The sequence below is a fragment of the Lagenorhynchus albirostris genome, chromosome 11 (assembly GCF_949774975.1).
Source record: "Lagenorhynchus albirostris chromosome 11, mLagAlb1.1, whole genome shotgun sequence".
NCBI classification, from domain to species: domain Eukaryota; kingdom Metazoa; phylum Chordata; class Mammalia; order Artiodactyla; family Delphinidae; genus Lagenorhynchus; species Lagenorhynchus albirostris.
In genome coordinates, this window is record NC_083105.1 from 26500944 (window position 1) to 26515823 (window position 14880).

The window sequence follows — 14880 nt, forward strand, 5'->3', positions numbered from 1 at the left end:
GATGTGTACTGCTTACTTCTTAGAATTACAGTTATAATCTTTTGGATTTTCCCTTTGAAAAGTTCATTTACTTGTTTATATTTTTTGATTTTGAAATCTCTTAGTAGTAGACAGTCTAGTAAACTGGTAGGGAGATGAATTTGGTGACCAAGATCTTATATGCCCTGGAAAATGTTGTTTATATATGGTAGAAAACTACTATTTTGTATTTGCTTTGTTATTATAACATGTCATTATTATAAGTTTTTGAATCTATGAAACATTATTTTCACAGTTTTTCTTCTGAAGGCTACCTTGCCACATAAAACTTTTTCCTTATTTTTCTATTATTTAATATTTTAAGGCTTGTCCATGGACTCATATATGTGGTTGAATTTCAAGAAAAGGAAGTAAGCAAGATAACTGTCCATAATGTGTTGTGATGTTCCACAGGGTCCAAATTATTTTGCTTATATTTTGCAAATAATAGGAATTTGTATCTTGGGATCCTCAAGTGATTTGAAATGTGCTTAAGAATTCCAGTCATAGTATAGCTAGCAAATGTAACTAACTTATTGGTTTCTGAATGTTATTCATAGGATTATATAACAGAAAATAGCTGGACTTGGGGTCAATAGAATGTGATTTTGATCCCAGCTAAGATACTTAAAATCTGTTTGACCTTAGTCATGCAGTCTGACTCCTCAGGGTTTGTATATCTCATTTGTACTGCCTGTAGTGATGATACTAAAAATCATAAAGTATACAGAAGAGCTTTAAAGATGTAAGTTGTTATGATGTTACTATAAAATACCATTTATATGAATTTTACTCTAGCCAGGAAACATACCACATTAAGACTTGATACCAAGGTTGATTTTAAACCATCTTTATTAGGCCCAGTTTTTAACAGCTTGGTGGTATCGTGGTTTAAAGCTGATTATCAGTTGTTTGTCCTGTCCCCCCGTTAACTAGGTATAAGTCTTTAGGCAAGTTAGTTAACAGCTCTAAGCCTCAGTTTCCTCAGCTATAAAATGGAAATGATAGACGTACCTAACTCAGGGGTTACTGTGAAGAATAAATTATGTAGTACACGTACTGTTCTAAGCCCAGTGGCTGGCTCATAGGAAATACTCAGTAGTGGTGGTGATAGCAGATACGTGGCCATGCAAGAATGCCTGTGTTGGATTATGAAGGCTGTGGGTGAAGTAGGTAGTGAGTTTGATTATACTTGCGGTAATATCTCTTCTAAGAGTTAACATCTCATGTTTTGCGTACGTTCTTCTGACAGGGCATTGGAAGAGAAGCAAATACAGTGGTTGGAAGAAAAGCATAGGCTTCATGAACGTATCACTGACAGAGAAGAAAAGTATAATCAAGCTAAGGAGAAATTGCAGCGAGCTGCAATTGCCCAAAAAAAGGCAAGTGGTTCTCATTAAAGTGATTTCTATAGAGTAAAAGCATAACTGTTTTAGGAGAATAAGATGTATAATTAAAACTGAGACTTTACGGGTATGTTCAGTTTGATATTTAAACATGACATTTTGCTGTCACATTGTAAAGATAAATTGGGAAAATGCAAACTGCTCAACAGGTTTATTTCTAAATGTTGTGTACAAGTCAGTTTTTCAGAGTATGCATTTTTCCACAGAGACAGTGGTTTTCATTGATAAAGTTTCTAGACCAGCCCATACAAGTGTCATTTAATTCATTCGCACTTAAATTACAGGGTGATTAGGCCTGTTTCAACTGTGCTTAACTAATACTTTTAACATTGTTTTTGTGGTTACAATACTTTTTTGTTTCCAACTCAGGAATATAGAAGCAAGTATCTCATTGCCCCAGCAGAAGGAACTAGGACTCCCCTGGCTTCTGAAACAGCCATGATAGTTCCCACAGCCATGATCTTTTTAAAGTTTCATCTTTGCAGGCATATTTTCTCCAGAACCTAAAAACTTTCTTTTCTTGGAACTAATCCAGGGCATCATGGAACTAATGTAACCAGATGATTCATCTAAGTCAGTGGTTTACAACTTTTTTTTCTACTCAACAAACCCAAGGAATGTAGCATAGCCCCATCAGTAACCATGGCTCCTCTCCATGGCAGCGATTCAGCAGTTATTTTTAGTAAGATTGGCGCATGTGTGTTGGGGGAAGGGAAAGGAAGTATTTAAAAAAAAAATCCCACAAATGATTTGGATATGTCTCCATTTGATAAGTTCCTTTAGTAGTGGCATTGGTTGTGGGGAAGTGAGGAGGTCTGAAATGAGAGGAGTTCGTACTCTAGACATAGGCACACCAGTGTCTTAATGTCTGTATGTTTATTGGTAAGGTTAGCTGTTCATATTTGCATAAGAGAAGAGAACTGTATATCATTTACATAGTCTGAATTTGGAAATCAAGGACACAGTTTTTAGTTACCTGTTTACATTATTAGATATAACTGCCAAATTCATCCTGATAGTTGGAGTGACAACATGAGAAGTCTTAAAGTCATTACTTCCCCACTTTCTTGCTTTATGAATGCTGCTTTTCTCTTTCCATTATGCTAAAAGTAGTATAACATTGAGATTAGAAAATAGCACTTAACTGTATAGGAGCCCAGCGTTTTATACTCAAATATAAATACTTACGTTGTTGTTTCATTGTTTTTTTCCCCTGTATCACTTCTCTTTCTTTCTTTCCATATAAGTACTGAGCAGCGTATGGGTATTGATGGGATTTTAGTGAAGTTATTTCATGGCTTGGGATGATCTCCGAAATCCTACTTATGCTTCCTTGTACTGTTTGAAGCCTAAAAGCATCCGATGCCAGATTAGCTAGAAATCATAAGAAATTATAAGAGCTGATTTTATCTTTCACAGAAAAAACTTTTTTGTTGGGGTTTTAGAGATAAGTGTCTTAGAGATCAGATTCTAATTATTGAGGCTAGGTTGGGTTGACTTCTTTTGGAGCAAAAGTGACATCCAGTGGTGAGAGAGGTTATCAACTAATCATAGGTATACCAGAAAGGGGAGGAGGTGATTTTTTTTTTTTAATTTTATTTATTTATTTTTGGCTGTGTTGGGTCTTCGTTTCTGTGCGCGGGCTTTCTCTAGTTGCGGCCGAGCGGGGGCCACTCTTCATCGCGGTGCGCGGGCCTCTCACTGTCGCGGCCTCTCTTGTTGCGGAGCACAGGCTCCAGACGCACAGGCTCAGTAGTTTTGGCTCACGGGCTTTGTTGCTCCGCGGCATGTGGGATCTTCCCAGACCAGGGCTCGAACCCGTGTCCCCTGCATTGGCAGGCAGACTCTCAACCACTGCACCACCAGGGAAGCCCAGGAGGTGATATTTTAAGAAGCGTGCGAAGTAACCTTTCATCAGTATTGACCTAGGATGAATGTTTTTCCTACTGAAATAACTGCCAAATGATGGGGGTGAATATAGTAAACACCTGTTTTACTTTTAAAAATGTGACCTGTGGATAATGGTTTTAAGTTGCAGGAAATTGTTAAACTCAATTCAGTAAAAATTATGACCCAGAGCTGTCCCATCATGTGGAGCACTGCCCTGTAGGCTTACAACTTTACCTCAATTAAAGTGGAAAAGCAGATAGTACATGTGACATAGAAATACTGTAAAAAGTATATAAGTATGTATAATTTTAGGGCTGGGGGATCTTAGCATTCAGATAGTTTTTACAGATTTGGAAACTGAAGTGGTAGGGAGCCAAGATCATTGACTAGTTAGGAACGCTGTGACTAAAGTCTACATTTTTCTGTTCTTAATCCTGTGCTTTTTCTGCACTGTTAACTCTTTTAATTTCCCCCTTTCTTTGATTCGAGATACTTTACTGCTTTTTTCTTCATTATAACTATAATCCACATGAGTCTTATTTCCTGTGGCAGAATGATCACTATAAAATTAATTTTTTAAACTCAAACCCTTTTCCCATTCAAGTTAAATATAGTGCTTCTGTATGAAAATGTTGGCTATAAGATTATATAAATATGATTCGTAAAATTGCAACAGACTTTTAAGTTTCTTAGATGGCAAAGATCATAACTTTCTTGTGTAGTAAGGCTTCAATTAAGTCACAAAATATTAACTCTAGGGCGGAAATCATAGTCCTTTAGAGTTACTTTCCTGTGAGAGGTTCTTACAACTGGGGAGTAGCAGCTTTATTTTTTTTTCCCCAGGCTAGGTAAGATGGCTTCATTTACAGCTCCAACCTCCTAAGCACAGAGATTATGTCATTTCTGGTAAGTGTTTTTAGGTAGAGTCTTTGTTCAATGGTATTTTGCTGTGTTGATTTGTTTGGAAAAGTTGGACCGGGTATCTTGAGTTGGAATGTCCTTCTGTAATTGATGACTTCTCTGTATGTTGTTCCCCACACTCTGTTGAAATGTGAGTATGAAGAGAGATCTCTTGGTATGAGGACAATGAGTTGTGCTTTTCCTTTTGAGGCGCTTGAAATGAGAACTTGTTATTTTTATTCTAAGGTATATCTCTAAAATAATTCTTGGTTAGATGTTATGAATGGTTTTGAGAAAGAAATGAACCATAGTCTTGAAGTTATAAAATATCTATTGAATATGCTGTGTGGCCTGGCATTATGTTATACACTGAGGGGAAAATAGAAGCCATGATTAATTCCTGCCCTTGATGACCATATAATCTATTTGGAGAAATAAAATAGCATGCAGTACCTAAAGAATCTGTTAGTCATTTCCATGTGATCTGTGTGGACACTAAAGTTTGAGAACTACCGTGCTAGAGAGAAGAAAGCCTTAAGACAGGGAGACTAGTCAGGAAGCTATTTATAATAATCTTAAAATGAGGTAAGAAGTCTGGAATTTGGGCTTGCAATGTAGAATGAAGGTGAAGGATGACTCCTAGAAGTATTCCAAAGGAAAAAATGAACAGAATATAGTGCTAAATAAGAAGAAGGAGAAAAATATGAAGTATTTTAGCTATGAGAGGATATAGAGGAGTTGTCATGATGGAATAAAGACCATGTGTCAGTTGAGGAGAAAGAGAAGATACATTTGACTAAACACACGTCAGGTATGAACTGATGGTAGTGCATCCATATAGACATGTCATAGACTTTTTTTTTTTTTTGGCTGCACTGTGCAGCATGTGGAACTTCCCTGACCAGGGATCAAACCCGTGCCCCCTGCAGTGAAAGCACAGAGTCCTAACCACTGGAGCACTAGGGAAGTCCTGTCCTAGACTGTTAAGTGAAGATATCATGTAGATTAACAGAAATAATGGAATGTAAAGTGTGGAGATCAGTAATTCAGCTTAGGGATGTATAATTAGACACTTGAGATTTTGAGAACTGTTGAAGAATAAAAGGACTAAGAACTAAGTTGACTTGGGAAGAGGAGCTGGAATTTAGTAGAGGAAGAATAAAAGGACTAAGAACTAAGTTGACTTGGGAAGAGGAGCTGGATTTAGTAGAGGAAGTAGAAGCTGTAGTATGGTGTTATAGAAGCCACAGGAAAAGAAGGAATCAAAGGTAAATGGTCGTGATTATTGAAGAGAGTTCATTGAATTTGGCTAGAAGGTGATAAAAGGAAAATTTCAGCTTTGATTCTTACATCAGTATTCTTTTGATTTTTCTTTAACTCTTTTGTGTTGTAATGTGTGTAACACTAAGGCATCCATTTGATAGACCTGTGATTGTATTGGACTGATAAAATCAAAATTACAATCATTTCTTACAGCCACTTTGTCCTGTGGACTTTCATTTCTTTCAGTAGAATATCATTCTTCCAGTTACTTTGTCTTCAAACCTTTGATTCATCCTAAGGGCTCCCTTTCCCCAAATATAGTCAGTCACTGTGTTCGTTTCCTAGGTCTGCTATAACAAATTACTACAAACTGTGTGGCTTAAAACAACAGAAATTTATAATCTCACAGTTCTGGAAGTTAGAAGTCCAAAATCAAGGTGCTGATAGGGCCATGCTCCCTCCAAAGGCTCTGGGGAAGGATCTGTTCCATGCCTCTCTCCTAGCTTGTGGTTGCTAGCAATCCTTGGTGTTCCTTGGCTTGCAGACACATCACTTCAGTCTGTGCCTCTCTCTTCACATGGTGTGTGTCTGTCTCTGTATCCAGATTTTTCCCTTTTTCTAAGGGCACAAGTCAATATTGGATTTAGGGCCCACCCTAATCCAGTATAACCTCATCTTAACTTTACCCTTTTTTCAGATAAGGTCACTCTGGAGTGTTTTCCAACACCAAGAACCAATTATCTAATTCTCTGGACACCAGCTGGGTGCCAATAATTCAGTTAAATTCTGACACTACATCAGATTCCACAAATTAAAGGGTTCAGCCTCAAGACTAACTCCATGTCAGGTGTCAGGTCCTTAGCCATCTGCACTGCTGACCAATGACTATAAATTGGGGTACCCATAACGCCCCCCACCCAGGTTCATAGAACTCAGGAAAACATTTTACTTGTATTTACTGGTTTATTAGAAAGGATACAACTCAGGGACAGCCAAATAGAAGAGATGTATAGGGCAAGGTATGGAGGGGGAGGGGTGCCCTCTCTGGGAGTGCCACCCTTCTAGCAAATCAATGTATTCACTATCCTGGAAGCTTTCCAGGTATCCTTGTTCAAGAGTTTTTAATAGATATCAGTCTCCAGTACCGCCACTCCCAGAAGTGGAGGGTGGAGAGTGGGAGGTGGGAATAGTGCTGCAAGTTCCTACCTTCTTACCACTTGGTCTTTCTAGTGACTAGCTCTATTTTGAGATTACCTAGGGGTCCCACCCTAAGTTAACTCATTAGTATTAACTCAGGTATGATTGAAAAGGGCTGGTTATGAATAGCAAAAGATGCTCCTGTGACTCAGGAAATTCCATGTGTTTTAGGAGCTCTGTGCCAGAAGCCCAGGGCAAAGACCAGGTATATTTCTTCTTACATCATAGTCACATTCCGAGATTCTGAGTAAACATAAATATTTCGGAGACACTGTTCTGCCCAGTATAGTCACTAGAGCCTGTGAATTCTTCCTTTATAATGTATCTCACATTTTCCCCACCTCATTTCTTTTTATTCTTATTGCAACATCCTAGCTCAGACTCTCTTCACTATGAGGTTTCTCTGTATTTGTTTAGGCAGTTTACTCAACAGATTTATTGAGAACCTACTGTGTATTATACCAGGTACTGTTTTATTCACAGGGATACAGAAATAAAGACTCTGCACTGAGGAGCTTACGTTGTAGTGGCTGGGAGACACGGGGTAAAGGAACAAATGTCAGGTGGAGATGCGTGCTAAGAGGAAAACTAAGGGGGATAGAGGGCATTTATATAGGTGATCAGAGAAGCCTCTGATAAAGTAACGTTTGAGCAGAGACCTCGAGGAAAGAAGGGGGAGGCCATATTTTGTATGTAGGGGAAGAATGTTCCAGAGGGAATAGAAAGTAAAAGAGGCAGGGGTCTGCTTGGTATGTTGAAGGAATACAAGGAGGGAGACCTGGGTAACTGGAATGGACAGAAGTAGTAGGAGGCTAGGTGATGTAGGGGCTTTTTTTGGGTTTTATTCTGAATGAGATAGGAACACACTGGAGAGTTTTGAATTGAGAAATGCTGTAATCTGAATTATATCTTCAGGAGAATCTCTGGCTGTTGTGTAGAGGGGCAAACAGGACTCAGGAAGACCACTTTTCGGTAGTTCAGATGAGAGATGTAGAGAGCTAGTAGCAGACTTGTGGTCGGATTCTGTATATTTTTAAAGGTAGAACTTACCATGGTTATAGGGTATTAAAGAGATAAATCTAAGATGTTGGGCTTGAGCACGTGGTTAAAATAGAATTGCTGTTTACTGACGTGGGAAAGACCTTGGAAGGAACAGGTTTAGGGATAAAATAAAGATGCCTCTTTTGGACACATTAACTCTTTGAGATGCCCATTAGACTTCCAAGCGGAGATACTAAGCACTCTGGTGAATACATGAATCAGGGCTTCAGGGAAGAGGACTAGGCTAGAGATAAAGATTTGGGACTTACCGGCATGTAAATGGTATTGAAAGCAATGGGATTAAATGAGGTCACCTAGAAACTGAAGGAAGACAGAAAAGAACAGGTTTGAGTTTTGAGGAATTCCAAACTTTAGAAGTTGGGAAGTTAAGGAGGAGACTGAGAAGGAGTGGCCAATATGATAGGAAAAGAACCAAAAAGTACTAGATGCCAAATGAAGAAAAATGCTTCAAGAAGGATTAGCTGTGTCAAATGACATTATAGTGTCGACGAAAAATTAATCAGGCGACCTAAGAAAGAATTGGAAAATTTTATTCAAGACAAATTTGAGGGTTAAAACCCAAGAAGAGCATCTCAGAAAGCTCTGAGAACTGTTCCGCCCGTTAGAAGTCAAGATACAGTTTATATAAGCTTTTTGAGACAGAGGGCTGTACATTAAATGACGTATTATTGACAGTTTACAAAATCCAGATTTTAGTGCCATTGTGGTGGGTCATGTGACCCTTTATAATCTAGAAGGAATGTTCTCTTTTAAGGCATTGTCTTGCTGATGCTAGGAGAATGTTGCTGTTTATGGTTGAGCAGGTATTCCTGCTGATGGGGGAGGTTTGGTCAATGCATAATGCAGATACACAAGGCACAGTGAGGGGAGAGGGGAGGCCAAAGCGCAGAGAAGAATTTTTATGTTTAAATTTTTCTTGTCTTGCCATAAATATGAATTTTATTTCACAGTGGTAAGATGATAAAATAGTAAGATGAAGACTAAGAATCCATTTGACTATATGGTAATTGTTGGTGGCTTTGTCAAGAGTTGTTTCTGTGGAGTAGTAGGTATGCAGGTCTGATTGAAATGGAATATAGTTTGTCGAAGGAATTTTGTTGTGAAGAACAGAGAACTGGGGTAATAGCTAGCATTGTGGGAGCAAAGGCTTCCTTTAATAAGGGAGAAATTATAGGATGATTAAGTAGCAAGGGGAAAATTGATGATGCAGGAGAAAGAGGGGGCAAATGAAGGGATGATATCTTTTAGTAGGCAGAAGGGCATTAGATTCAATTCAGAGAGGGAAGGGATAGAAACACAATGTATCTATTGTACCTGGAAAAAAGACAAAATATATGATTGTAAGTTCCTGATAAATTCATGGATGTAGTGGAAATTCTGTACTGATGGCTGCTATTTTCTCAATGCAAAAAAGAATCTGGGTCACCAGCTCAGACTGTGAAGAGTGGAGGTCTAACAGATTTGAGAAGAGACAAGAAGTTGTGAAAGAATGTAAGAGTTTGGGAGAGTGATTGGATTAGGGAAATTAGTAGGATTTCCAGGTACCAATAGGGGGGCCCATTTGAGGTTAGTGCTGGTTAATTTAAGGTGTGACTGGTCAGCGTGTGTGTGTGTGTGTGTGTGTGTGTGTGTGTGTGTGTGTGTGTGTGTTAGAAGAAGGAGGAGGCTTGGGTCAAGATAATGAGGGTGCTGCAAAGAAATGATTATAATGTTAGGGTCTAAGGCATTCATTGGGTCTACTAGTCAACCAGCTATCCAGTTCTTTTGCTGCATTCTAACTCAGTTCCTGGCAAAGAGTAGTGCTCAGTAAATGGCTGGTTGTTTTTACAGTGATGAGGATGGGGCAACATTGTCCTGAACCCTGTCTTCAGGAAGCTTATCTCCAGATTTGCCTCTTAAGAGGCAAACTTCAGAGTCCATCCTATACACTGATACCATATTAATCTTTTCAAAACAATGCTTTCACCCATCAGTTCCCCTGCTGGAGAACCATCAGGGGAATCCACATTCCTATAGAATTACAGATTCTTCTTAATTCATTTCTTATCCTTTCTAAAAAAGCCTTTTCTCAAGATTTTGTATTTTATGACTGGAATTCCCTTCAGAAATCCCTGTATTTTGTATTAACTATGGTTAATATAGGGCCCAGTTAAGTGTGCACTCTGTGTGTGTGTGTGTGTGTGTGTGTATAAATATACATGCTTAAGATTTGAAGATGATAGTGAAAAAATTGGTATTTTACTACAATTTAAATGAGCAGTACAAATGGAGAAATAGAACTAGATTTTAAGATTGCAGGTTTATATAATCATATAATAATGAAGTATTAAGCATTTCGATCTTTAAAATGTCTGCTGTTAGTTGAACTAAAATACCTAAAAGGAGCATATGCTTTTGATAATGACAGACTAGGAAATATGTGGATCAGCTCTCCACATGAGAACTAGAAGAATCAGACAAAATATTTTTAAAAATATCTCCATGAAGGGCAGTGAAGAATTAAGAGGCCAAGATCCTGGAGAGATGGGAAACCTGGAGAGGTGAGCTCAGCATTTGGGGCTGCTTTTCCCTTAGAGGAAGCTGCCAGTTCTGGAAGAGACAGCTTGAGAGGCTGAGAAGTGAAGCAAAGCTTTTGACAACCTCGTAGGGCTTGGGGACCAAAAATTGGAGTTCAGAATCTGCCAGAGAGAGGGTCTCAGGTCTGAGTCTACTAGTGCTGTGGGTTGAGACCATGAAGGGGTATGCCCTTGGACTAAGAGTGAACTAACTGCAAATAGCCTGGCCCTTGCAAGTATTGAAGCACAGCTTCAGATCATCTGTCCTTAAAATTAGATTAAATTAACCCCTGTTGTTAGTGTCCCTAGCTGCCTGCAAGAAACAAATATAAATCTGCTTTAAGGGAAACTAGCATTGTAGGCTTCAGTTATTTCCTCAGTTTTTAAAATGTAGTGCCTAGCTCTAAATAAAAAATAAACAGAAAAAAAAATAAAAAAATAAACAGAGATACTACTGCACATCCATTAAAATGGCTAAAATCCAAAACACTGACAGAACCAAATGCTGGTAAGGATATGGAACAATAGAAACTTTCATTTATTGCTGGTGGGGTTGTAAAATGGTACAGCCATTTTGGAAGACACTTCGGCAGATTCTTACAAAGTTAAAATGTAGTCTGGCCATACAGTCCAGCAGTCATGCTCCTAGGTATTCATTCAGATGAGTTGAAAATGTATGTTCACACACACAAAAAAACTGCACACAAACGTCTGTATCAGCTTTATTCATTATTGCCAAAAGTTGGAAGCAAGCAATATGTCCTTCAGTAGGTGAAGGTTAAAAAACTTTGCTGTGTCCATACAAGAGAATATTATCCAGTGACAAAAAGAAATGAGCTATTAAGCCATGCAAAGACATGGAAGAACCTTAAATGCATATTGCTAAATGAAAAAAGCCAGTCTGAAAAGACTATATATACTGTAAGATTTCAAATATATGACATTCTGGAAAAGGCAAAACTATGGAGACAAAAAAAATCAGTGATTGACAGTTTGTGGGGTAGGAAGTAGGGATGAATAGGTAGAGCACAGGGAATTTTTAGGGCAGTGAAACTATTCTGTATGGTACCGCAATAGTGCGTACAGGACAGTATGCATTTGACAAAACCATAGAACTGAACAACACAAAGAGTGACAATGTAAACTGGACTTTAGTTGATAATAATGTATCAGTATTGGTTTATCAATTTTAACAAATTTCTATTAATAATTTTAAAAATAGCTGCATGAGGAAATAACATTGAAAATCAAGAGAAGTAACCATCAATATAAAGAAACCCCCCATAGGGGACCCAGGTAATGGAGTTATCAGATACAGAATTTAAAATTACCGTGTTGTAGACGCTCAGAAATAAATGCTTGAGAATTGATCAGTAAACTAGAAAACATTTTTTAAAATGGCAGGCTTAGAACTAAAAAACACAATAACTGAATTATGAACTCTGTGTATAGATTTAACAGCATCCTCATCTGCCTCCGCAAGGCATGAGCAGAAATCAGTGAAGCAGAGGTAATACAATAGAGAAAATTTAACTTGCCAAGAGCTGATCAATCTGAAAAGATTGATAAAATGGCTTCTCCCCAAACTCCTCATAAAGTAGGTAGGTAGGTAGATGAATAAACACAAATGGACAATATAATGAATGAAAAAGGGGTATCACTATACATCTTATAGATATTAAAACAAAAAGACTATTATAAGAACAACTGTGTTAATTATGCAATTTTGATGAAATGAACAAATTCCTTGAACATCTCAACAAAACTAATACAAGAATAATTAGGAAATCTAAATAGTCCTGTATCCATTAGGGAAATGGACTCCTTAATTTAAAACCTTCCATAGAGAAAATTTGGTATTTATATATATATATTGCAAAATGATTACCACAGTAAGTCTAGTTAACATCCATTACCATATATAGCTACAGAATTTTTTTTCTTGTAATGAGAACTTTTAAGATATCGCTCAGTAACTTTCAAATATTGCAATGCGTATCATTAACTATAGTCACCATGCTGTACTTTACATCCACAGAACTTATTTATTTTATAACTGGAAGTTTGTACCTTCTGACCTCCTTCACCCATTTCACCCAGCCCCCAGTCCCTGCCTCTGGCAACTGCCAGTCTGTTCTCTGTATCTTTGAGCTTATTTTTTTTTTTATTTTAAAGATTCCACATGTAAGTGAGATTATGTGGTATTTTTTCTTTCTCAGTCTGGTTTATTTCACTTAGCAAAATGCCCTTAAGGTCCATCCATGTTGTCACAAATGGCAAGATTTTCTTCTCTTTTATGGCTGAATAATATTCCAGTGTGTATATCACATCTTCTTTATCCATTTATCCATTGATGGACACTTAGGTTGCTTCCATGTCTTGGCTGTTGTAAATACTGCTGCAATGAACATGGGGGGTGCATATGCCTTTTCAAGTTAGTGTTTTTGTTTTTTTTTTTTCACTAAATACCCAGAAGTGGAATTGCTGGTAGTTCTATTTTTAATTTTTTGAGGAACCTTCGTGTTATTTTCCATAGTGGCTGCATAAATTTACATTCCCACTGACAGTGCGTGAGAGTTCCCTTTTCTCCACATTCTCACCAACACTTGTTGTTTCTTGTCTTTTTGAGAATAGCCATTCTGACAGTTGTAAGGTGATAATCTCATTGTGGTTTTGACTTGCATTTCTGTGATGATCAGTTCTTTCTTTACATACACAATTAGAAAATAAAATATATACCATTTACATTAGCATAAAAAATATAAAATATTTAGGAACAAATCTAATAAAAGATAGGCAAATATTGCTAAGAAAAACTAAAGAAGACCTAGATAAAGGGAAACTATACCACGCTTGATTTGAAAGACTCAATATTATTAAGATGTCAGTTCTTCCCAAACTGATCTGTAGATTGAATGCAGTCCTAATCAAAATTTCATTAGTTTTCCTTGTGGAAATTGGAAAGTAGATTCTAAAATTCATATGAAAGTACAAAGGACTAGAACAACCAAGGCAATCTTGAAGAAAAATAACAAAGCTGGAGGACTTAACACTACTAGGTATCAAGATTTACTTTAAGCTACAGTCATTAAAACAGTGTGGTATCGGCATAAGGATAGACAGACAAATGGAACAGAATACAGTCCAGGAATAGTATATGAACACCTGACTTACCACAAAGTACCACTGCCTTTCAATAGGGAAAGGATAGTCCTTTAATGATGTGGAGTCAATTGGTTATCATTAACCCATCCTAATTAGATAAAAATGAACCACAGACCCAAATGTGACAAGTAAAAAAATAAAGCTGCTAGAAAAAAACTTGGGGAGAAAATCTTAAGATCTTGGGATAAGTTTTTTTAAACAGGACATAAAAAGCCCTAACTGTAAAAGATATGGTTGATAATTTGGATTTTATTACAATTAAGGACTTCTTTTTATAACACGACACTCTTATGGGAAAAAATGTTACCACACACTGAGAGAAGGTCAATCTGCAACACAAATATCTGACAAAGGATTTGTATTCTGAATATATAAAGAACTCCTACAAATAAGAAACAGATTAGTCAAAAAAAAATTTTTTTAAACAGGCAAAAGACTAAGACAAGCACTTCACAAAAAAAGGATATCCAGATGGTCAGTATGCATAAGAAAAGGTAATCACCCTCATTAGCTAACAGGAAAATGCACATTAAAGCTACAGTGACATATTATTCTATTCCACCAGAGTAGCTAAAATTTTAAAAGACCGACCACACCAAGTGTTAGTAAGGATGTAGAGCAATTAGAACTGTTGTATATTGCTGGTGGGCCTGTAACTAGTTAGAACCACTTTAGAAAACTGACAGTTTTTACTAAAGATAAAACATATGTATACTGTATGACTCATTCCTGGGTATATACTCAAAGAGAAATGAGGACATATATCTACCAAAAGCATATTCAGGAATGTTCATAAAACTTGATTCATAGTAGCTTCAAAGTAGAAAACAATTCAAATTCTTATCAGTAGGAGAAGGGATAAAATATAGTGTGTTTGTAAAATGGATAACAGCATAACAGTAGAGAGGAACTGTGACATGCAATAACATGGCTTAGTCATAGGGATAAAACGTTGAACAACCACCAAAAAATCCAGAAACAGAAGTGTATATAGTGTATGATTTCTTTGATGTGGGCAGGTGAATGAATAGACAAGAGTCCTGAGTCACCTGTACATATATACATACTTGTGCTAATAAAGGACAGAAGGGTGGTTCCTGGGCCAGGGTAGGCGATGAATGAGCTATACCCATAAGCAGTAACATGAATAAATCTCGCAGTATTGAGTGAAAGAAAAAAGCCATCTGTAAAAGAATGTGCACTGTGACTCCATTTGTATGAAGTTCAAAAATACACAAAACTACAGCTTTGGAAGTAAATTAGTTGGTTACCTTTTCAGAGGACAGGGTGGGTAGAGATTGAAAGGAGGGAAGGGTAGGGGCCCTTTTGGTACGGCAGTGCTCTTGACCTGTGAGGTAACAACACCAGCATTTGCTTCGTGGTTTTACATTTTGCTTTACATTTACATTATGTGCATTTTTCTG

At 37.3% G+C, this 14880-nt stretch overlaps 1 protein-coding gene across 6 annotated transcripts in view; it reads left to right on the forward strand.

Moving 5' to 3' along the window:
• Positions 1-14880, forward strand: part of CEP83 (centrosomal protein 83) — a 110723-nt gene that overhangs the window by 91299 nt on the left and 4544 nt on the right. For 5 of the 6 annotated variants that reach the window (XM_060165315.1, XM_060165312.1, XM_060165314.1 and 2 more), the window contains one exon: positions 1271-1400. In XM_060165315.1, the coding sequence (XP_060021298.1) occupies positions 1271-1400 (130 nt within the window). Of the gene's footprint in view, positions 1-1270; positions 1401-4157; positions 4221-14880 lie in introns of all 6 variants that reach the window. The other variant, XR_009543369.1, reaches the window with a different exon arrangement.